The sequence below is a fragment of the Morchella sextelata genome (genome assembly GCF_020137385.1).
Source record: "Morchella sextelata strain SCLS chromosome Unknown scls_11, whole genome shotgun sequence".
NCBI lineage: Eukaryota > Fungi > Ascomycota > Pezizomycetes > Pezizales > Morchellaceae > Morchella > Morchella sextelata.
Window position 1 is genome coordinate 1,250,148 of NW_025408626.1, and position 24,396 is coordinate 1,274,543.

Below are 24,396 nucleotides of genomic sequence, written 5' to 3' on the forward strand. Positions count from 1 at the left end.
CCTCTGTCTACCCCACTATACCACCCCACCCCTCCTCCACCCCGCCAACAACAACATCAATGGCCGCCGCTAAACCAGTCTACTTCGGCGCCTTCCTCGTCACTTCACAAGTCCTCCTCACCACCTCCTACCCTCACCCTCACCCTCCGCTCACCGCCGCAAAGCTAACACCACCAACAGGTCTTCTACCGCACGGCACACTCCTTCGCGCTTGTCAACCTGAAGCCGCTGCTGCCCGGACATGTGCTCGTGTGTCCGAACAGGGTGGTGCCGCGGTTGAAGGATCTTAGTACTGAGGAGGTATTGTTTATTACCTAGTAGCTACCTGGCTGTCTAGCTGTCTAGCTGTTTACCTACCCGCCATAGCTGTAAACAGCTATCTAGGAATTGTAAAGTGTAGTGCTGATATAGTAGTAATGGCCGGACCAACAGGTAACAGACCTCTTCCTTACCGTCCAGAAGATCGGAAAGGCCGTCGAGCGCATCTACAAAGCCGACGCCCTCAACATCGCGATGCAGGACGGCGCTGCGGCGGGACAGTCGTGAGTTTCCCTCCCCTATTCCACTCATTCGACCCATTCCGTTCCGTACTATTCTAGCTACAGTTCAGTTTCGCAGGGTTAGGGGTCAGATCATGTTTCTAGCCGGCGGCGCGATCATTGACCCTGTACCGTCTGGGCTGACTTGACGGGCCCTAACTAGTGTCCCACACGTACACACCCACATAATCCCACGCCAGTTCCAGGACCTCGAGAAGGAGGACCAGATCTACACGATGCTCGAATCCGACGACGGCGACCTGCTGCGCAACTATCTTGAAGCGCGGCACCCCAGCACGCTCGAGGGCATGAAGGCTATTCCGGCCCACCACGGGCCCGCGGCCGTGATCGGCGAGGCGAACAGCAAGACCATTAGTAGCAGTGGTGGACGGCCAAAATTCCCCACGGTCAATTTGGAAGGCGAGAGGAAGCCGCGGACTGAGGGGATTATGAGGGAGGAGGCGGAGTGGCTGGCAAAGTGCCTGAAGGAGCAGGAGGAGGAAGGACTGTGTTGAAGGGAGGGGAGTCTGTAGGGTTAGGGTTAAATTAGAAGTGAATGATAGATTGGGTTTGTTTTATTGTGTCTGTGTGTGTGAGGGTTGCTGTGTTGCTGTGCGTTCTGTTCAATGCTGTTGTTGTTGTGTGAGAGCGGTGGTGCCGGGTTTCTTTGTTCGTGGTGACTCTTTGTTCTTGTGCGGGCCTCATATACTCGCCCGCCTGCCCCCGATACACGGGGAGTGGGCTAATTGAAGACAATAATATAACGAGACACTCAATTCGAAAACCCACATCGAAAACCTCACTCAAAATGCCTCCAGCACCCCCAGCTGGTTTCGCCGGAGCTCCACCTCCGCCCGCACCTGGGCCCGGCCCAGGTGCAGCAGCAGCAGCGGTGCCCCCACCAGTACCCCAACTAGTCCCCGCCCAACGCAGCATCCACCAGCAAATGGCCGACTACCACAACTACTGGTTCGTCCCCCCCGGGCCAAACGGCGAGGAGGGCCCCCGGTTGCCCCCCGTCTTCACATACTTCCCCCCGCCCCAGCCCCAGAGCTACTTCAACACGCTCTGCCGCCAGTCCGAGTACCTGCTCGCGCGCGAGCGCACACAGTGCCTCGACGCGCTCATGCGGCCCGTCCGCATGTCCACGGCGCTGCGGACGCGCATCCCGCAGCGCTTCTTCGTGCGGCAGGCCGCGGGCACGCAGGTGATGCTGCAGCCGCGGCTGGTGCGGTCGCTGCTTTCGAGCCACTATGGCAGGATGGATAAGATCTGTAGGGCAAATAGGAGACTGAATGAGGGTGTGGAGGCGGCGAGGAGGAGGCAGGAGAGGGTGCTGGTGGAGCTGTTGCCGCTGGTGTCGAGGCTGACTGATGATGGGGAGCTGGTGGCGGTTGTGGATGGGATGACGAGCCCGGTGATAAGGAAGTTTATGCCGATGTGTGAGAGGAGTCAGTGCTATTTGTGTATGGATGTGGGGAGGAGGGATGATGATAATCCGTATGATAGGCATCCGTAGGGATTGGGGAGTGTTGTGTTTTAGGGTTTCGTGTTTTTGTTTGGGGCAGAAAGAAATGGTCGGTGGATTCCATGGGCATGCGCGGATGAATAAATTGAGGGAAATTGGAGGTGAGAATCGGGGGGGAGGGTTGGGAGGGAGAAAACAAATATGTAGAATAATTATACTTAAACAGAATCATTATTGTTGGTATATATATAGTAGCGCCTCCCCAAAGATCAGTAGTTATCTGATAAGATCTAATCCCATGCGGTACAATCTTGGCAGATGGCAGCTAAAGATAGTTACCTCAAACAAGGCCAATGATTTTGAACACGCCATCTTAACATTTCCTTAGACATCAATGTGGGGGGGCTTCGTTCCAATGAATTGGAGCGCTGTCGACTAGATCAGAATCACGGGATATCACTCGTGATGCTAATACATGTAGCTAGTTATCTTCAAAGGAACGAGATTGAGAAGTGATAGGGACTGGATTAACTGATAGATACAGAGTTCTAGTTGATAATGCTCATAAATTGAATAGAATAAACTCTGAAATGATATGCCCGATCTTAGTATGGTCTCGTTAGCTTTAAAAATCATGTTCCCTCTTGGCGTGGACTAGACTATTTGCCCCGTGGTCAAAGGTATTCTGCCCACCAAAACCCAGACTCCCACACGGGTGTGACTGAGAGTTAACCGTTGGCCATGCTATGCCGGCCGCAATCCTTCCGGTTATTCGCTTGTTCAGGTAGATCCGTACCAATACTGTACTCCTGAGAAGAGAGAGGGGAGGGGAGGAGCCATCGTATTGATGGCGGGTTTTCTCATTCGTTACAGTTAGTATTCCTCCCTTCAAATTCTCCCCCTAGCTACGTATACCGGTATCTGGCAAGGACCATCGAGAGTGCGAACAGAGAAGGTGGAGGCACGTACAGTTGTATGATGGTGATTGTATAAATAGCAAGTGAAGTATATAAGGCGTATCACGGATGGCTATCACTTTAGGTTGAGGTGGCATTTTGGGCTCTGCGGGTTATATTTAGACAGTTGTCCAAACTTGGGCACTTTATTCATATTTGTATCTCATCTCGGAAAAAAGACAAAAAGTACTTATTGATTTTAGGGGGGTTGGACCCGGCCCTTTTGTAAGCCACTCCTCAAACAGAGCTATTATCAGCGAGAGCCACTGCCAATTTTGCTGTGTAGCCATGTTGTCTATTCTATTTGACATGTTTATGGCTGTCCACGGCACTAGCTTCAATACAGAAAGTTGAACAACCCCAGAGCACCTTGAAACCACATATCTGCTCCTACTTGGACGAGTGTCTCGATCACGCTGATAAGTATATACGTATCTCTGCTTCAATTTTCAGTTTAATGGCAAACACTATGGCTCCAAAGCTGCTTAATTAGAACAAGCATATTCCCTAAATATTTACATGTATGACAGGAGCTCCATGCCCATCCTATTCAAGTTCAAGCCGTTCGATTGACCCGAATGCATATGGCTACCTGTAGTTGTATCAAGCCTCACACCAACACAAACTAGGATTTGAGCTAGGATTGTGACAATTAGAGTCTACATATAAGCTCGAGTTGATGGACTTATAGCTTAAGCCTGTGACTGACAACGTTGAAATGGGGTCTACGGCAACCCCAGGCCCCAAAGATTTTGGGAGAGAAAATCCGGCGTACTATCTCTTGTAGTAACTAGTAGCTACCTATCATTTGCTCTGGTATTTTGAGGTGCAATCGATCCCTGCCGTATCTCGGGACGTTGTCAGTATCCCAAGCTAGCTCAGTGCCTTCGTTCTCAGATATACACATCCACAGCGTACATCTATTACGCGCACCTACGGTGCAGCTCCACAGGCTAGTGATGGGACTTATACCATAGGGCGCTTGCGAGATTTGAGAATTCCTGGCGTGACGAGCTGTGTAGTAGTATGCAGAGGATAAAAAAAAGGGCTTTAGCTAGAACCTTTCCGCCAAGTCTCGCGCCGAGACGCGAGTGATAGTTTGTGATCAGCTTGGCTGCATTGACCTCCCCGTCTCGTCTCATACGGCACCATCATTGGTCAAGAGGGTAAATGTGGAAAAAATAAACAAAAAAAAATCTTGGTAAGGCTCGAGACGGCGGCGGTAGAAGAAGCTTTGGGTGACGGCCGGGTGTGATTGTCGATGGGTTGCTGGGCTCGACAGGTTGGTGTGTAGAGGCCGGTAAGCAGTCCTGCAACTGATGAGTTTCATTCCGGTCTACATATCAGAACCTAACTCTAAAGACTTTAGTACACACCCCTATAAAGCTATAACTCCATGCCTACCCGCGGCCCCCGCACGAACAACCGTAAAACGAGGTGCCAAGATCACCGAGTGATAGATTGTGACTATGTCTCTATCACGTCTCATCTTCTAGATACAAGTCTATCTCCTGTTGCTTCTGGTGTGGGAGGATTATCGGCGAAGTAAAGATCTCGCCATCACGTAGCTCCCGTGCAGGCCCGGCGGAGACTGAACGCAACCGCTTGTCCGATGTGCGGACCCTGGGGGGTCGCTTCGTAGTAGATGTGCCGGAGGCTGTAGGCGTGTATTGCTCTCGCATGGTAGGATTTTGACTAACCGGCCAATTTTCACCTGCGCTTGATTAGCCGCGATGTACTTACCTTTGAGTGGGGCATTGGCGGTGTGAGAAAGACTTTCTCCGCCTGGTTCAACGGTTTTTGGCCCCACCGCGCTTCGGTGAATACATATCTGGTATGGCTATGGGATCGTTAGAGACGTGGTTGCAGGTTATTGTCTCTGTATGTGGCTGAGTAGCAATGTTTTCATTGTTCTGTTCCGCATGGTAGATGTCGATGTGGAAAACGAGTGTAGCTCACACTGGTCGGGGGTGCTGGGGTGGGGGGAGAGAAGAGGAAGGGAAAAGCTAATGGTAGCGGGAGACCTCTCTTCCTGTAGGATAATTATGTCGTATAGTTGGGGCGGAATGCCGAGGTGGTCTTGTTGCAAGGATGGCTGGGAATAGATTATATCGATGAGACGGGGTGCATACGGGGCTGGGTAGGTGTACTGGATCATGAGGTATCACTCGTCAAATCTTTACGCGGGCCGAGGTTATAAAATGAGAGGTGTTATGTGTAAGTCGATAGAAATGGTGGGTAAGTTCTCTTCGTGTAGCCATCTTCGTGGCGGATGAAAATGAGGTGGGGTGGGGAGGTAAACGAGGCATCATCGGGCTCTGGGCACGTACGTCTATTGTGGTTGCATTGAATGGGATTGAACATTAATGGCCTGTATAATAGTTGCTGCTACGTCTCGATTGTCACCGAGTTCGTTAGGTGTCCTGTCTTTCGGGTCTAAGTGTCGGCGGAGATGCAGACGATGCGGGCTTGGCAAGGCTGGCTCCAGCTATAAAAGGCCTTTTCCACCCGCTCCCTTCTTCTCTCTCTAGCTCTCTTTGCCTTTGTAAGTCCCCCCCCCCACCTTCTCCCATCTTGATCTCTTGCTAACTTTGAATAGTGGCTTAGATCAAGTGTAGTATCTGTTCTTTTCAGGTATGTATCTCCCTTTTCTTTTCCTTTCCTCCCCTTTCATTGATGATCATCATGGCTAACATTTGAAAAAAGTTTAATCACTGAAACGGTCTAAGGACCATTTTTTGATTATCCTTATTTTTAGGACTGGAGGCATTGGCTCTGTGCTTGCACATCCTTTGCCTCAAAGTATCACCAGTATTACACTGCTTCTGGTTGATGCGCAAACAAGAAGCCCATGGGCTCTACTTTGTTTTTTTCTTTGCTTCCTGGCTGATAGCGAGGGGCAGGGAAAAGAGTTGAGTAGATCTGTGGGCTTTTTTTTTGGTCTTTTTTTTTCTCTTTTTTTGTTTTTTCAGTAGACATGTAGATGATTCAGAAGCCCATGGGCTCTGCTTTGGCTTTTTCGTTGCTCCCGCCCTATCGGCTGAGGAGTGACGGAAAGTCCAAAGTAGAGTCTGTGGGCTTTTTTTTTGGTCTTTTTTTCTCTCTTTCTTTTTTTTTTTAGTAGACGTGTAGACGGTTCAGAAGCCTATGGGCTCTGCTTTGGCTTTTTCGTTGCTCCCGCCCTATCGGCTGAGGAGTGACGGAAAGTCCAAAGTAGAGTCTGTGGGCTTTTTTTTTTGATGATTTTCTTTATACTAACCAATAAAGACCTATCAGTAAGATGTACGTGTAGGTATGCGGAAAAGGCCCACAGGCTCGACTCTGGTTTTTTCTTTGCTCCTTGGCCGATGGCGAGGGGGCAATGAAAGAAGTTCAGTAGGGTTTGTGGCTTTTATTTTCGGTATCTTATTATCTTTTTGATTCGTTTTTATTAGCCAGCATAGATTTGTCAGGTAGGTGCATGTAATGATACAAAGTCCACGGGCTTTGCTTTCTTTTTTTTCGTTCTTTCCTGGCCGCCATGGCGAGGGAACAACGAAAGAAACAACGTCAGCGGACCTTTGCATGCATCATGATCAAATATCGTTGATATAAACCAGACGTACTGTAACTAGCACCATGGCATCTAAGAAACACCTGCTCACTAACAACCAGCCACACTTCAAAAGTGTGGAGGTGATTGATCTGTACATAGCAAAAATCGTAAAGAATGCCTGTAGCAGTAAATGTCCTCCCGAATGTTCGTGTCAAAACAGCAGATGATGAGCTCGGATCTCCTCCTTTCGTCCCATATCTCTCATGTGCCCTAGATTACAGTGACGATTTTAGTGATGGCCATGAGCTCTCACGTACAAACTGTGATTATAATGAATATAGCTAGCTACGGCAGTGGTGGCCAGCACTAGTTTGGGTATTGTTGTGTATACATGTAGTTCATATATATAGTCAAAATAACAATAGATTTAAACAATGCCACGTGGTTTATATAGTAGTGTATGGGGCGGTAAATGTGTCAAAAGTAATTTTACCATTAACGGTAGTAAATTATTTTACCACCGGTGGTGAAAATAATACCAGTATTTATACCTATAATCCTAATTTTTATGATAAAAGCACAGACCTTTTGGCCAAAAGAGGCCATAGAATGCCAATATATATGAAAATTGTCCACCGGTGGGGAATTTTCATAAGTTTTGGCATTAATGATTGAACATTTACTTATGTAGTATAGCGCAGCATAAAGACCGAAAACCAGTGTTTATACCGGTGGGAAATATACTAATGTAGGATAGCGTGTAGACACAATGACTGAAATCCAGTGCTTATACCACCGGTGGTAAATAATTTACTACCGTTGGTAAAATTACTTTTGACACATTTGCCGCTCCATAGCGGTGATACTGGATACATCTTAGTTTCTTTCTTTTTGTATGTAGCTTAAAAGTACTCATGTTATCTACCAAGAAAGTACATGTATACAGGGCCCAAAACTACACGATGGGTTCTGGGTCTCTGTAAAGCCGCGAATGAATGTATATATATACTTTGGTCTCTTTTTTTTGTCATCCACGGTCCCTGGGTGTCCGCATGGAGGCGGAGGGGTGGAGGGGGCTGTCAAATTGTGTGATAAGCTACACGTAGGCTAGTTTGTGTAGTAAGTATGAACATACATGGCCTATTCGATGAAACGCTGTGAAGTGCACGTGTTTAAGCTCATCTGTACTCGCTCGTTAGTTAAAAGGTCGGAAGATGTTTCAGCCAAATCCCCACGCCGAATTCCGACCTTTTAATTAACGTGTGATTATATAATCTATGTAGTACTGTTTTTCAACCACAATTTACTCAACCGTTCCCTCTGGAGCTCCGCCGAGCGAGAGCGAGTCTTGAAGATGGTGTGTTGCATGTGGTTGACGTGATGGAAACATGGGCTGGGTTGGGTTGGGTTGCTGTTCTTGGGTGGGTGTGGTGTGGTGTGGTTAGACTGAGGTTTAAACTGTGGAAATTGGCAGAAGGATAAGAATTTTAGGTACCGTTAATGTACACTTCAACTCCAACCAAGCAGGTATCCCGCCAGATATCCTTTCATCGATTCGATGAACGCACTCGGTGAAAGTTCTAGGCCTAGTTCGAAGCTCACTCAATTCTAGCTCGATATCGATGAAGCACAATCCCTTACTGTACCCGTCGTACGGGATCTCGAGGACTTGGCCATTCTGATCACGAATACGTTTAATGACGCATATATGGAATGGGCACGAGACTCAATGTCACAAGACCTCACCTCAAGACTTTGCCTCGAGACCTGACGAAACGACCCTCCCGATCCCGAGTCCTATCCAGTGAGAGCAAGCCTCGAAGACCGTGGGTTGCGGTAAACGAGGCGGTAGTATGGATTGGTCTACTGGCAGCTAGAGGTTTGAGAGTTTTAGATGCCGGTTATATGTACCTTAGATCTACGTACGTATGCCGCTAGACGCCTATTCACTGACTAGATCAGTACATTCACTACTTGAAGGCCTGATTCCAGTTTGAAGTCTGTCTAAGCTTAAGTTCGAAGCTAAGAAGTTTGCAGTAAAATGTCAATAAAGTCATGGATCGAACCTTGCTGTCCCTGTACGGCTGTATGGGTCCCTCAAGACTTGGTTATTCGGGTTGCAAATACGAAATACACCGCAGGCATCGGGGCCCAAGTCAAAGCCCAACCGATTCTAGCTCAATATTTGTGAAGCTAGCCGATTAATCTCTTATATACCGGCCCCATACGTGATCCCTAGCTATGACTTGGTCATTCGGGTTACAAATACGACTACCTGCCAACCACATCAGATAGATTGACTGCGTATCTTGAGACCCCTCTTCTCTAGCTATTGATATCGCTTGCAGGGGACGTCATATATGCCTTAATATAGTAGGTAATCACTCAAATTATCCCAATTGAAACGGGCGGGAACGGGATCATGGTTAGGAAAGTAAAAACCAAAAAGCGCTCATGCTCAAGTTCCGAGAACGAAAACGAAAAAAAGAATCAAGCCGTCATATTCGCCTCTTGCCTCTCTTACTGCAGGATATGGTGGTTGTTTGATGCAAGCCCGGCCAGGCTCATTGGTTGTCGTGCTTTTAAGGTTTATCGGCTGCAGTAATGTCATTGGGGCCTAGATCGACAGAGTATTGTTAACAAACCTGGCTTATTATTTATGACAGTACCTTGTAGGGGGCTGTTGGAAGGAGTTTAAACCTTCTTGCAATGAAGTGGGGTTTGTTCATTTGCAGTTTCACATTCATCCCGGAGTGTCTGCTTGTGACTATCAGAGAAATCTCTACAGTACAGGGGAAGTTAGTCAATTAATGAGTTATTTGGGACGTCATCTGATACCGTGATAGCAGCTTCTTAGGGTCCTTTCTACCATATTTTCCCTTTCATGCAGCACGAAGATGCATTATCTGCCTGATATGCTGCATTGTCCAATTGCAATTGGTTACAAGCATTAAAGCAGCCATTCATCCATCCCTCCTCGAGGCATCACCACGCAGAGAACTATTTACTAGTCAATCAAGACATTGAAGTCGATAAAAACGGTTTCGGAAAGTACAGCGGTGGGTAATAAGTGATGGAACGCCCTGTGTTAGGGTTATACCTGCAAGCACCGTATATTGGTGGCGTTTTACCCAAAACAGGTATCACTGTGTCTCAGCCCGTTCCATCACTTATTACCTACCGCTGTACAACCCGAGGATCTACGAAGGTATGTACGACCATGGCCAGCCCCGTACGTATACGTGGAGACCGGCCACAAGTAAAGTATTCCAAAAGCTTTTTAAGGAAAGTACAACCTCGTGCTTAGTCGAATATCCTGTTGCGACTATCATTACCCTTTAATTAGCTAGGGCACGGGGGGAGAGGTAAAGTGTAACCCCCACTTTTCACCGTACATTGATCTTCGGTAAGGTCTGGTTTTTTCTCCCAGCCTTGCTTTGATACTAGATAACTTAAGCTTGGGTCTTGAAGGATCTAGGGGGTGGAAGCACATGTATGTTCGTGGACATCTGGGATACTGTATGGCTAGAAAAAGAGGCGTTGCTCAATGGAACTGCAGAAAGGTTATTGCGTTACTGTTACCACCTACAGGTCGTATATAGTTAAAGTTAAGATTATAATCACGGAGTTTATTGTGACTACTACTCGAGGTACTTCAAGACAGTGATATGTGATATGCAATAAATACTCTTTCCATCCATGAGGTTGCGTTACTCGCGCGTTAATTAAATACTGAGAAATTTTGTGAGGTCGTTGCTACCAAGAATTCTCAGGACCTAATTAATGCGTGAGTAGATGTCATCAAGTACCGCAGTAATTCGTCTCAGCGGACGGTTACACAGACGTCGAAGTTGCGCGTATGAGGGAAGATTAAGGGGGCGTTTTCAAGACAAATGACCAGATCAAGGAATTTCAACGTCAATGTGAGCGTCCGTTGAGACGAATTACTGCGGTATTACCAAGCTAACTCATAATCTAAATAGAGTGTTTAGGCTCTATCAAAAGCATAAAGACAATCAATAATTATAAGTAATGGGGCTCAATTGAGGTATAGAAACATATTCGATATATTGGCTCCTGTCTCGATACATATGTTACTAATACAGCGAAAGCTTGCTATAACCTGGGTACCTTCTATGAGGGCAATCTCTCTATAACGGTAACACTTTTCGGTCCCTTTTTCTTTGGTTTTCAACACTGGCACTCTTTCTATAATGGTAATCTCACTATAACGGTACCAGATTCCAGTCCCGAGCCCACCCTTAGTTATAGTAAGCTTTCGCTGTAGCTCGTTAGACACGATTCAACCCCCCACAATGCCGAACAAAGCGGTACCAATTGACACGGAGGGTGCGTAAGTCTTAGTTGTAGAGAAAAGTAATACTTGCTCCTTATTCTTTAGTCATTCCTCGTGGCTGTGGGCCACTAGTACTCTTCATCGAATAGGGTTAGGGTTATCGAAAGCTTTTGACCGTTTATATCACTGGTTCCAATTAAAACTTTACACTGTATGTACTATAGACAGTACTTTCATAGATTAGTGCACAGCCTAGACGGGATGAAAGAGTGGAACACGTAGTATAGGTAGGTTTCTGATATTGGCGAGCTGCCCTGCGTTAATTTGGAGAGCAAAAAGGGGAATTGTGGAGTTCGTGAACATGGCGTCGAGGAAGGGTGAGTGATCGTGGGGCTACATTTTATATCTTCCACTACGAGAAGGGGGTTTACAATGCAGTTCCATAACGGGGAGCGAGGAGACGCCTGAACATATAGCAACAGGTATACGGATGTCACGTAGAGATCCCAGCCAACCAGACCGAAACGAGCCACAAACGCTACGACAACCTGTCTACCCAGTACTATTTCCCCTAACCCTACCTTTTGGTACTGAACCTTCACCGTAAAGAAGCCGTCGAGGGATATAGATAGTAAACACCAAAACAGGCACACTCATCATTACCCCAAAACACCCCCACAGCCAACTAACTAACCTAACCCTGACACCCCTTCATGCAATGCGGGGGGTATATTCCACGGCCACTATAACCCCTGACCGGAAGTGCACATATCGGATCGATCAATGACGTAGCTGAGGGTGTCAATGATAGCTTTGCCAGATATATGCGTGGAGCGAACCACAATGGCGTGGGGAGTCTACAATTGCATGTGGTATCGATACCATAGCAGTTCAATACTATGGTCTAGATCATAGGCTGTTTAGGGGAGGTCGTGAGTGACGTCTACGGGGTCTCTACTAAATACATGTAGCTACCTAGCTAGCTAGCGCAGGACGGGCGGGTGGGGTCTACTGGAGTATTCTACTAGTGACGGCAGAGCAGACCTATTGAGACTGCCATGCAGCGCAGGGCAATATAGTAGGAAGGGAAAGACAGAAAATATAAGAACAGAAAAGAAAAAAGATATTGTACATACACCCCCCCCCCACTCCCACATCCACCCACTCACCCACAACTCTACAGCTCTACAACTTCCCCTCCTCCTTCTTCTCCTCCACCGCCCCAACCCCCGGCTGCTTCAAGATCTTGACCGCGTCCTTCGAATACACATACGACAGCCCACTCCACACCGTCGTCGTGGCCACCGTATACCTGTCCCCATCATCATTAGCACCCCCCTCCCTCCCCATGGAAAGGGAAACTTACTGTAGCGCCTGCAACGCTATCTCTAGATCCGCCGCGCCCGCCCCCGCCCCCACCAGCGGATGCGCCATACACGCGCCCACCAACCCCAGCTGCAGCGCCGTGTTCAGCTTACTGATCGTCGTGGGGTGCACCTCCGCGCTCGGCAGCGAAAAGTCCCAGTAGCGCACCATGGTCTTTGGCGGCGGGAGCGAGATCCAGCGGAAGTATATCGCCGATATGGCCAGCCCGACATCGCGGCCGAGGATGACCGCTGCGATCCACACTGCGCCTCCTTCTCAACAACCATACTCGGGGGTGGTGGGGGGGGGGGGGGGAGAGGGGAAGGGAGATACATACCAGGCAGAAGCCCCTGCATAGCCAACGTGACGGTCAGCACCGTCATCAGCACCTTATCCGCCATGGGGTCTATAACACTGCCGACCACGGTCTGGAGCTTCCAGCGCCGCGCGATCCACCCATCAACGAGGTCTGTGAGCCCCGCCGCGGCAAACAGGCCCAGCGCGGCCGCGGGCTGGTCGTGCAGCACAAGGTATCCAATCACGGGCGACGCCAGCAGGCGCGAGAAGGTCAGGATGTTGGGCAGGTTATAGATATTCTCGTGCGGGGTGAGCGCGGGGAGGATCTTGGATAGCTTTTTCTTCTGCTTCTGCACTGGCGGTAAGGGTGTGGGCGTGGGTGTGGGGGTGGGGGTGGAGGTGCTGCTGTGGAAGCGGGAGCTGTGCAGGCTGAGAGCGCCTTTTCTGTCGGCTTTTGTGTCAGTGGAGCTTTCTCTCTCTGGCTGACTGGTTCGCCGGGCTAGAATGGGCTGAGCTGGTGGGTGTATGGGAACCTACATGTACATGCTGCTGCCCCCCAAGCCAGCGTTTCCACCTCCAATTGCGTAGCAGCGCCTCAACGTGCTACTGCTACTGCTACTGCTACCGCCACCGCAAAATCTCATGCTCATGCTCAGCGCACCACCACCACCCTGCCGCGGGAGTCTGCGCACAAGTGTTCGGAAGGGCATCGTCATCAATGGCATCTCAGCGGCGACGACGGTGGTGTTCGTGATGGTGGTGGTGGTGGTGGTGGGAGTGGGAATAGTAGGTAGTGGGGGGTTGTCGATATTGCATGTAGTTCGCAGCCAGGGTAATGTGGGGAATGTTGGGTCGCGGCTCTGGTGCATGCACGAGGACTAGGTAGGCTAGGCTAGCTGTACGTGGGGCAGATCATCATCACGACCGATCGCCCATGCAACGACAAGCCAGGGATGGTTCGAAGAGGATCGAGGTTGTGTTTCTTTCCTTCTTTCCTTCCTTCTTTCTTGTCATGGTATGATTCCACAAGATCAAAAAGCAGCTACATACTCACTGCGCGTGCGGTCGGTGATGACAATACTGCGCAGCTTTTCTCTCTCCCTTTCACTAGGGACTAAGTTTACTACTACTAGCCCTAGCGCCGATTACTAGTGCCTCTAGGTTTTCTGCAATTTCGATGCTTGACCCTGAGCTGCAATCTCCTCCATCTTCACTCATTCACTGTGGACCGTCACTCAGTACCCGCAGCACTCCCCGTACCCCGTACACCCCGCGTACCCCAGTACCAGTCCCAGTACCAGACCAGTACCACGCGCGCACAGCATTGCGTTTTGTGCGTAACGCAATCGCAGCCGGTCTGTCTCGGCGGGCGCAATCGTGTTTGTCCGCCAGCTCGCTGCAGCAGCAGTGTGCTGCGCTGCCCTACCCAATGGGCAATTTCTGCTTCTTCCAAAAGAAGGGCGGGCGTGTTTGTTTTCTTATCGCCCACCCCCTATTAAGGTGGCGGTGGATGATGATTTTCCTTGGCTGCGTGACCTTAATTAATCCAACTGTCACGATCATATATAACTTAATTTTAGCACATATACCGCACCGCCGAACCCCTTTGGGAAAAGAAAATAAACAGTTATGGTATGTTTTATTTCCCTGGGAACCAATAGTCTTCTCCCTCCCCCCTCCCAGAGCCATAACAGTGCCTACACGTATACCTTACTAACAACAAAAAGTCCCAACCCCCAGAAAGTCTCAGACAGAAAGAAAGAAGAAAGAATTAGGAAAAACATAAACCCGTTACAGAAAACCACCCATCGTCTCAGAGTAATTAAAATCATGATACAAACGAAAAATATGGAAAAGAGAATAGAGGTTTTTAGGGAAAAAAAAAAAAAAAACAGAGGTATCGTCGAAAATAGCCAGATTTAAGAAGGAAAAGAAAGGGGGAAAAAAAACATACGGCAGTTATTTCATGACAAGTCCCAAATCCAACAACAAAAACAAAAACAACAATGATAACACCCGAAATTTAGACAAAAAGAACAACTATCTCCGCCTTCAACAAAACACGAAAAATCTTAAATTTCAACATGAAAAGGAGGATAATGCTCACAAATGAGTCGAAATTTTCAACAGGAGAAGATGTAGCCAACAGGAAAAATAGAAAAAAAAACAAGAGGGTGATATGGCATTACATAATACAAAAAGATTGACGCCGATGATGCCCAACTTTAAAAGGAAGAAAAAGAGAAGCGGATATGGGGGGGGGGGGGGGGGGCGGGAAGAGCTTTGGAGCGGAAGGGTGGGGGGCTTTGGGGCTTTCAGGGCCTACGCTTCCCACTCATATGTCTCATGATGGTAGTTATCAATGATCCCCCCTGAGTTCCACTGCTCTGGAAGGCGAGATTCCGACGCAGTGATTGGAGCGACAGGCTGCCGAAAGTTGCTCACTGGGGCACCCCCATCCTCGTCCCTCTTCTTGGCGAATTGATAGTTCTTCAATTCGGTATTATTTGAAAAGTGCTGGACGCTTGGCTCCATATTGGCAGGCCTCCGGTACGGAAAGGGTGGCTCGCCTGGGAAGGGAACACTCTCATTGGGCATAGATCGCGGTTCGTGGGCGGGAAGCATCGATCGTGACTGTTCCTGCGGCGGTTGATAGGCGGGTGCATGGTATATTGGTTCTGTTTGCGGGTACAATGCGAAGAGGTTGCTATCCTGTGGGATGGCAGGTTCCTGCAGCGGTTGGAAAGTTGCCGTTTCAGAGAGTTGTTGGAAAGGAATCCCGCATAACTGCTGCATATGCGGATGGGTCGGCATTTGTTGCTGGATGTGTTGATGCTGCAATGGGGGAAATGATTGTTGCTGCAAAAATTGCTGGTGGTGGTGGTGCTGATGGTGCTGTTGCTGATGCTGATGCAATACTTGTTGATGCCCGTACGGGATTTCGATCATCTCGTGCCTGTACCCGCCGTGGGGATTCCGAAGTGGTAGTGGTAGCTGACGTTCTGGTGGAGGCTCTTGCTGATGCTGTATATCACCCATGTCACTCGAACCGCTATCGTATACGCTGACTTCCATATCTTGCATTCCGTCTTTATCATCGTCATACAGTGGCTGTCCATCCTTATCATACCTTCCAGAAACATCAATGTGGTGTTTATATCTGGGATTCATCTCAGCCACGTTCCTCACATCAATCTCCCTGAGGAATGGATAGATTTCCTCTGGTCGCCTCAAAGTCTTATTCAAGACGTCCGATATCTTGAAATAAGCCACGATGTGATACTTATATTGGTCGATTGTGACCGCCAAAGTCTTCTTGCACAGTCCGTCCTCCTTGAAGAGGTATGAGTCGTGAAGAGACCCCACCACGGCCTTCCTCTCATCAGGGCGAAGGGCCTGAAGCAATGGATCCAGCATTGGTAAATCCTGGCCCATCTCCTGAGGAGACGCAGAGCCGTCCAGATGACCATCACCATGATCATGATCACGAGAAGACGGCCGACCTGGCGGATATGGCTGCATACGGGGGTTTCTAGCGTTCGGTCTAATAACCCTTCTCCCACCAGGCTTGAACTTGTCAAACACCTCACGATAGACCAAGAGGTTTGTCATGGCCCTGCTGGGGCTCCACCGGATGCTATCCGTCCATCTCTTTATTCGGGATTCATTCTCCTCGTAGACGAAGACGTTTCCAGACTTTATCAGGTCTGAGCGTTCGTTGTCCAGAGGGCGGCGTGGTACACAGTGGAAGTATTGCTTTTGACATGCCTTTACGATTTTGAGAGCGTCCGCCGTGGATTCAATGGTGACTCCGGTGACAGTAGGACAGACAGGCTGATTTGCGTGCGAGGACATTTTTGGTGATGAGACGAGGGGGGGTGGGGTGGGTAAATAAAGTCCAGCTGAGGAGGAGGGGGAGAAAAGGTTGTGAGGAGCAGCAGAGGTTGGTGTCAGGTGAGTGAGTGTGTGAGAAAGGTTGTAGCAGCCAGCAGGATGAGGAGCAGCTGGAGGAGGAGGGAGAGGAGGAGGAGTAATAGTAGGGGTAGTTATGATATTCTTATTTTTGACAGTCAGACAGGTGTGTGGGGAGATGGACACGGCCAAAGACGGTCCAGAACTGATTCACCCCGATGAGCCAGCAGAGGTGGAAATCGGGAAACTGGAGGACAGACAGCTGGCTGAACTGGTGTGGTGAGACTAAAGAGAGAAACAAGCAGATCGGAATTGCAACACCTCAACTCAACCCGAAAAAGCTTTAGGGCAGACGAGGACGCAACTTATGGAAAACGAGAGTGAGAGAGAGAATAAGAGAGAGTGAGGAGGATAAGGATGTGGAGGGGGGGTGGATGGGAGGATTAGAAAGGGGGGGGGGGGGGAGGTTGTGAGAGATGAAGAGGGCAAGGCTACAAAGAGTGATTGCAAGCCGTGATAAGAGGGCAACAAGCAGCTAGACGAAGTTGATGATTGGGTAAGGGAATGGCGAATTCTATGCTGGAAACAAGAAGAATGCTGTGAGAGAAATTCGCCTCTCCTCTGTCCGTCTCCCGTCCTTTCCCGCTTCCACTCGTCCTATCCAATTCCTGTTTTCTACCAAAAATCAGTTAATAAATAAACAAAAAAAACAGAACCTGTCACTTTCATCTTCCAAATCGATCCGTTTCCTCCTTCTCCCAGGTTCAAGGTGTACAAAGCAAGCAATCTACACTCAATCCCGTGCTAGCTGTCGTCGTCGTCGTCGACATTTCAACCAATTTGGGACCGACAATTGCACGGGATGCAGCATACGGAAAAAAAGTGACAGGAGACTGCATACCTAGGTAAGGGTAAATCTCAATGATGTCAATTGGCTCCCCCCGTGAAAGGTCCCTAACACTTGGCCCAACAATCGCCCCACAAGTGCCCTTTGTAACTGTTGCTTGTTCTGTGAAGAACGTAAACAAATTGATGTCAGTCAAGTCGCAATGCCACGCCCCGGCGGTACCTCTCGAAAAAAACAAAGTTTTTTTAATCCTTACACTGAAATGGCCCGAGCCCGTGATCAATAAAGCTTATAGCTTGATGATTTTTTACTGGAGATACCCGTAAGGCTAAACAGACGTTTCTTTAAAGGTAAAGATGGGAGTAGAGACTTTGAGTTATTAGTGGTTGGGCGATTTGTCTGTGCCGCTGGCTGGCTGGATGGGTGTAGGAGTACTAGCTGATGGTAGTAGCGTGGGAAAACCGAATAAAGGTGACCGACCAAACAACCTCCTTCCAGAAAGGAACAATATGCAAGAAAAGAAAATAAGAAAAAGAACACAAAGTGTAGACAAAAAGCAAATAATTAAGATATAGTAGCAGATCTTAGCGAAAAGGAATTCAAATTTAAAATGAACGAAAGAATAAAAAAAAAGTTGCTAAAAAAGGCGTATGAGAAATATTGCCAGTGCAGATAATGGGGCAGGAAGGATGTATCACCGGTACGGGATCGAAGTGCTGTCAAGCTTTTTGGTCAAGAGATGGAGCGCAAGAAAGCTAGGCAGAGCCCAATAACAGCTCAAAGCAAGCTACCGGATATCAATGCTGCCCTCTCAAGAAACAATCTGGAAAACGTCCGGATCAGGACTTTTGGTGTGTGAACAGCTAGAACTTGCTAAGAAGGAAAACCGAGTTCTTGACAATATAATATACCAGGACATGCTGCATGCAGTCCGCTGGACGTACACTGGGTTACTTATGCGACCATCAGATTGACGTCTCTAGTTTTTGAAGCTGACCTGCACGAGGGCTTTCGTGTGCACTAAACGGATAGGGCAGAGTTGTGTCAGTGTGGATATCGATATCAGATATCGGGGGGGTTATGGGTATGGGTATTGGGGGGGGGGGGGGGCGTGCTTGCTCGGGAGGGGATGGTAGAAAGGGAAATGGAAAGGCAAAGAGTACTAGTGAAAGATCCCGAACAGGGGGGTCCGGTAGGTGATCTATTGCATGGACGTGGGGAACTCAGTAGACCGAGCTTCGCGAATGCGTACTAATAGGGATCCAGGGAGCACACACTTTTTTTTCACTGAGAAATAAATCACACGCTGGCCTGACAACAGCTTAGCGCAGATATCCAGCTGCTGGGTACTACATTGCACACTCAGAATTCCGATGCGGGTTGTCTGACACTAGGCTGTGAAGTAAGGGCCGGCCCTTTCCCCCCCCCCCCCCCCCCCCCCTCTCTCCTCCTCCTCCTCCTCCTTCCCTATGTCCTCTCTAGGCCCCACCAGTATATAAAACGGAAACAGAATTTTATCTTCATACTAAAGAAAGCATTTCATTCACCTGGCCAGCACGATAATGGCTTCACGCAATGGCCCTCGGCTGACCAGAATCAGCATGATCTGTGTGTGGAGTTGAGTTGTTGGGGTGTGCATGCAGTGTTGTGTGTGTGTGAGTGGGTGGGTGTGTGTGTGGAGTAGGGGTACTACTGAAAACACTCATCTTTGAGATTTCAGTAGTTTGCGCAACGAAATACTCGTACATTTTGCGACACTGCCCAGGCTAGGTAGAGGTGCTTGTAGCCGTCTCAATTGGGTATTCGTACTTGCTGGCTATAGGGGGGTTGACAAGAAACCCACCTCTCACCTAGTCGTCTTACCCAAGTGCTCATGATAATATTGCTCGGAGAGTTCCAATCGGTGTAAAGAAATCCTTAGCATACTGGTTCCCGACGAGCTGGGACTGGGTGTTGGTGCAACCTTCACATGCCGCCAGACGTTGAGATCTAGCATTTGAATGCTGGTCGCAGATCATTTTAACGCCACCACCAACAACGCTCGATGCCTCGCTCGCTAGAATAAGAATAAGAAATTTTAAGAAAAGCAACTTAGAAGATGAGCAGCATTTTATTAGAGCTTGTCAGGTCGCTTCTTTAGACTACAGTCGACATCTGTCTGCCTGTCTGTATTGACAACGTCGTCTAGCTGCACATCATATACACATTATTTCTTACCACAGACGAGCGTTGGTACCTGACATGGGAGCTTCGGTGCGTGACCCTGGGGTCTCGCTCGCTAGCCTCCATACCTCCTCTCCAGCTCTTCACATCCCTGGTAATTGTAAAATATCATCTCAGCCGTTTTTTACTTATTTAGAACAGTATTAGAAGAACCCAGGCATGCGAACACACATCTCGATCGATACATTATATTAACAGCTACCGTCGTTTTCTTTTCCTCAGGGACTCATCTCATCCCGGACGAACCATGACTGTGCCCACCAACCAGATCAGCTTTGGGAGTGTCTACATGTACCTGCTGCTACCTACCACCTACCATCATGATCAATCACCACCGAACCCATCCATCTCTCTCGCACACACAACACTAGCGGCACAGCCACACAACAGGAAAACACAAATGCTGTACTGAAACCGGGGAACCGCCAGTCGGTGTGGTAAACAAATTCGCATCCGTAAAAAGTAGGTACAATTCCTGTTCGCAACCCATTCGTTCACAACACTCACGACTCCTTGTTTGTTTCCGTAGCGTGGATGGGTGGATCGATGGATTTGATTTTTTGGGGAGGGGAGAAGAAAAAGCGGTTGCTTGGTGTTATCGGGGCCCTAGGACGAATCCGGGAAAGCTCGATCGTTCCCGCATCTTTGGCGAGGTAGGGACCCCAACTGCGGGATGACGAACCAGACCCGTTTACTGTCTGTCTGTCTGTCTGTCTGTCTGTCTGTCTCTCTGCATGCCAATGTTATGTCAACCTCCCCTCCTTCCTTCTCGCCATGCGTATATGTCGGTACGTATTTTTATATTACAAAAGAAGTACCCCAAGTACTTCATGAAGGAACGGTGCATGAGCTGGATGATCTGCCGAATCTGTGCCTGCTTCTTATCCTGACAGTGTACCTACATATTATTACTGTGGCATGGCTGGCCGGCGAGCGGTGAGTGTAGTTTGCATCCTTCCCGCTGCGCGGCGGGTACCAAGTTGACATCGGCAGCGCAGGCTTGGTCTTGATGTCTCCCGCCGAGTACTCCCCCATCCATGATCTATCTGATCATTATCCAGCACAGTTAATAATATAGTAGAGGGAGGTACATGTAGGTATGTACATGTACCTGCTACATCCAGCATATAGCTACACCCATGTTACCATATTACGGTCAAGTTGCTCGTGAGCTCGGTAAAACAGCACTCGTTATATAATTAATAGGATTTAATTATACTTAAATTTAATTATAATTAAATGAGACAATAAACAAATAACACCAAATAATTGGAAAAATAAAAAATCCTCCGGCCGCTCCCCCCGAAAACCTGGCCTGGCTAACGTTATGTACTAGGCAAGACTCAAAACATATCATTTGATATGCTACCGTCAGCTAGCGGCGGCCAGAGAATCGTACGTTATCCCTCCGCGATGTGATGCTCGACGATGATGAGTCGAGCACTTGTAACAAACCGCCATGTCCAGCTAACCCACATCCTACCTCCCGCTCGCCATCCCAGTCCGGGTGGGCGTTTTCTTTCCCAAGCCCCCCCAGCCAGTCATATATCATCATCATCATCATCATCATATCCGACGTTCCGAGCCAGAAGACCTGCGCCTCCCCCCCCTCCCCAAGCAACGGATCCGGTATTCGGGCTCCATCGCATCATGCTTCCTAGACGAGCGGGACAAGACAAGATACTAGAATCCGGGTCCTACGCTGCCTGTATGTGTGGGTGTGCACGCGGGCGGGTTTGTTTCTGGTTCCAAATATTGTTGGCGCTGTTGTGGTGGTAGCGCGAACTGGAAATGGTCAGCCTGAACTCCTCCTACAGCTTCCTGATAGCCGTGGCAAGCTGCAAGCAGGGGCTCAACTTGGTGTAGGTTTTCGCCAGCCACGAATCAGAGATCGTTACCATCAAAAAGTCATTTTTTCAAATTCTTCTTACCTGGCCCGAGTACAATATGGAGTTGCGGCCAGTACTTGTATGTATCTGTGCTAGAACATTCTCTAGACGGTACTGTACGCTGGCTGTGGGTACAAGATACTACATGCACACATTTCTCTAGCTACCTAGAGTGAATGGCAGCCTTGTAATTGCTGAGTACCTGCGCTTTGTACCATAGATAGCTGCAGCGTGGAGGTACCTACTACATATCCTACATGTACTCATGAATATTGGTGTACCTTCTTCTTCAGGAACTCCCATTCACCAATCCGCCCCACGTGTAGAGTAGGTGGGGGGAGCGGGTTTGTCCTATTTTCAACTCACCCACTCACTCACTCATTTCCTCTTTGTTTTGTGGGGTACAGTTGCTGTACCAAGATAACGACAGTTACAGTTATATACCGCAAGCTGCTTGCCTGACTTTAGAGACACCACTACCACACCTACCCACCACCCCACCAGTTCCCACCACCACCACTTGGTGGACCGAGCTTTGACGACTCGCTCTGCGACAATAAATCCCCTATTGGCTGTCTGAGCCGAGGCCTAATTACGCATCTCAAACAAAACAGCAGCTCAGTCCCCGGGTTTTTCGGTTGGGCCAGTCGGTTAGCACCGCTCTACCCTACAATCACTAGACTAGCGTAGTAGCGTAGAGAGCGAGACAAAGAAATTCAAAGAGAGACATGCATACATGTGGCTAGCAAATAGTACTCTACTCTACTACTAATTAACGCAGGCCGGGGAGAGCAAGTAAAGTAGCACGCCGGCCAATCAATGGCCGGTGCAGCCATGCGCACGCAAGAGGAACGAACCAACCAACACTCCTGCCTGGCTAGTATAAACTCTACTCTGCTCCATCCACAGTAGCTAGCAATGTAGTGATGTGTCAGCGAGCGCCGGGCCAATGAATTAGTAACGCCAGCGACGTCACTGGCTGCCCAGCAAGGGCCTAGATCTGGAGATATGGTTTGGAACATTGTGGTTTAATTGCAGAGAGGAGGCTGGGATGGATGTACTAGCGGGATACCCAGGGTCCCTTCCGAGATATGGGGATACCGTGTTGGAGTCTTCCTGGCTGTCAGGTCAGTTGGGTTGGGCAGCTAGCACCGCACCGCATGCGCAGCTCGGTCAGTGAGTGCTGTGCGATGCAACCGGTCTGGCTAACGTTATATAACGTTGACGTACGGACTGATCACTGGCAATGACTGACTGACTGACTGAATCAGCGAGTGAGCGAGTGATCATGAGTGATCATAAGTGACTACTGCCTACATACCTATCTGGAGGAGGTCAAGTGAGTGAGTGAGTGAGTGAGTGAGTCTGCTCGTTGTCTATCTCGTTGGTTAGCTCCGGCCGGGTGGCATACAGCTATAGCTAATTAGGGACGGGACATTCTGCGAGCTGCGCTGGGTGCTGTATGCTGTATATTGCAAATTGTTGGTACGGGTTAGCTAGGAAGGGAGAGATCGGGCCCGAGCCATGGCCACAGATGACGGCGGTAACGGTTCCTTGGGATCCAAGCCTGCCCGCGGCCGTCAATATGTAATATGCCAGATTATGCGAACAGTTGTAAAATTTAAACAACGACGCACTGGGACTGAACTGAAGCTGGCAAACCACTTTTCGTCACTGTGCTGTCCTGTCTGGTGGCGGCCTTCACTGTGCACTACATGCATGTAGCTATGTAGTCAGCTTGTCATGTGAGGAGGGGGGGGGGGCTACCGAGGCGGGCGTTATAGCGAGAGACGAATTGTGGGAACCGGGGAATTCAAGAGGAGAGGAAACAAAACAAAATGTGATATATCATAACTAATGGGATGGTTACATGTTGTGTGTATGCTGGAGAAGAAGATGCATATGAGTCTAGAAGGATGTATCTGTAGACTGTTGCACCCCTGGCTGGCTATGCGATAGAGCAGATCAGCAGGTATCCATAGCAGAGTCATAATAGCACTATATGTATATATTGGCAGCGCAGCTTACGCTATTGAGAGGATCGATGCAAGCACCCTCTTACTATATCTGCAGGCGAAGGTTATGCATACAACCAGTATACGTATGAAGGTATATATATATATATATATGATTTTATATATATTCTAGACGCCTCACTGGCGGTGCAACTCCTATAGTATGCACACACAGACATGTACTCATAATACACAGTACAGAAGTGCAGTGTTTACGGGCATTGGGATGAACTTTTTTTTTTCTTTCCTTTTTTTTTTTTCCTTTACACAGAAATGATCGAGCGTACCGTGGTAGTGATCATGACGTCGATCGTCGACAGATCTAGATTGCTATAAGCTGCGCTGGCCCAGTGGATTGTTTGCTGGCTAGTACACTACCTGACATTGTATAGCTGCCGGCCGAAACACATGTAAACGCACGTACGGCCGGTACCTACGCACATACATGAAGCATTGACAACGGTTTTGAGTACATGTAGTATATATCGTGCTTAAGCTTCTTGGCGTATGTACGGCCTGACGTACTAGCAGCCAGCAGCACTATGCTAGCACTGCTGACTCCAATATTAATATTAATCACGCCATAGTTATAGGCCCACGAATGCTTTCTTTGGCCATGGGGGCTATATGGGGTATATAATCTATAGATATAAGGGAGATTGTTAATATGCTATCTCCCAGCGCAGCTCTAGGCAGCCGTGCATATGAAGGTACATTATTATAACACGACCAGCAAGTAATATGAGGCCAGCGCCATGGCATGGCATGGCAGCTAGCCAATGGCAGCCCCGCCAGCTGTGAGCTGATATGGTCAGGATTCTTGGGATTATCTATCTAGTACTAGCTAGTACATACCTGTTCCGCATACTAATGGCCTACCTCTTGCCCCCCCCCCCCCCCCAAAAAAAAAAAAAAAAAAAAAAAAAATCTATATCACACTCGTAGTATACATATATTAGTCCACCGCAAGAAACAACCGCCAGCAGTATACGTATAGTACGTGCCCCCCTAGGGCCCTTCCCCCCATATACCCCCCCGCCCAAAGCAGCACCC

General features: G+C 48.6%; 5 protein-coding genes across 5 annotated transcripts; 3 read left to right on the forward strand and 2 right to left on the reverse strand.

Annotated features, from left to right (window-relative positions):
- Positions 1-59: 59 nt before the first annotated feature.
- Positions 60-1,054, forward strand: H6S33_001748 (uncharacterized protein; the record flags this gene model as incomplete). Its single annotated transcript, XM_044833109.1, has 4 exons — positions 60-110; positions 181-300; positions 433-542; positions 703-1,054. The coding sequence occupies 4 exons, from the start codon at positions 60-62 to the stop codon at positions 1,052-1,054; spliced, it is 633 nt and encodes a 210-aa protein (XP_044693809.1).
- A 293-nt stretch (positions 1,055-1,347) lies between these two features.
- H6S33_001749 (uncharacterized protein) lies at positions 1,348-2,058 on the forward strand (the record flags this gene model as incomplete). The annotated part of the gene is made up of 1 exon (XM_044833110.1): positions 1,348-2,058. One exon carries the CDS (start codon positions 1,348-1,350, stop codon positions 2,056-2,058), a length of 711 nt encoding a protein of 236 aa, XP_044693810.1.
- Positions 2,059-11,980: 9,922 nt separating this feature from the next.
- Positions 11,981-13,326, reverse strand: H6S33_001750 (uncharacterized protein; the record flags this gene model as incomplete). Its single annotated transcript, XM_044833111.1, has 4 exons — positions 11,981-12,107; positions 12,162-12,423; positions 12,498-12,901; positions 12,995-13,326. 4 exons carry the CDS (start codon positions 13,324-13,326, stop codon positions 11,981-11,983), a joined length of 1,125 nt encoding a protein of 374 aa, XP_044693811.1.
- A 1,453-nt stretch (positions 13,327-14,779) lies between these two features.
- On the reverse strand, positions 14,780-16,312 carry H6S33_001751 (uncharacterized protein; the record flags this gene model as incomplete). The annotated part of the gene is made up of 1 exon (XM_044833114.1): positions 14,780-16,312. The coding sequence occupies one exon, from the start codon at positions 16,310-16,312 to the stop codon at positions 14,780-14,782; it is 1,533 nt and encodes a 510-aa protein (XP_044693812.1).
- Positions 16,313-19,686: 3,374 nt separating this feature from the next.
- H6S33_001752 (uncharacterized protein) lies at positions 19,687-21,424 on the forward strand (the record flags this gene model as incomplete). Its single annotated transcript, XM_044833115.1, has 10 exons — positions 19,687-19,730; positions 19,869-19,901; positions 19,969-20,092; positions 20,290-20,375; positions 20,438-20,462; positions 20,537-20,606; positions 20,776-20,834; positions 20,907-21,147; positions 21,219-21,233; positions 21,306-21,424. 10 exons carry the CDS (start codon positions 19,687-19,689, stop codon positions 21,422-21,424), a joined length of 816 nt encoding a protein of 271 aa, XP_044693813.1.
- Between the last annotated feature and the right edge of the window lie 2,972 nt (positions 21,425-24,396).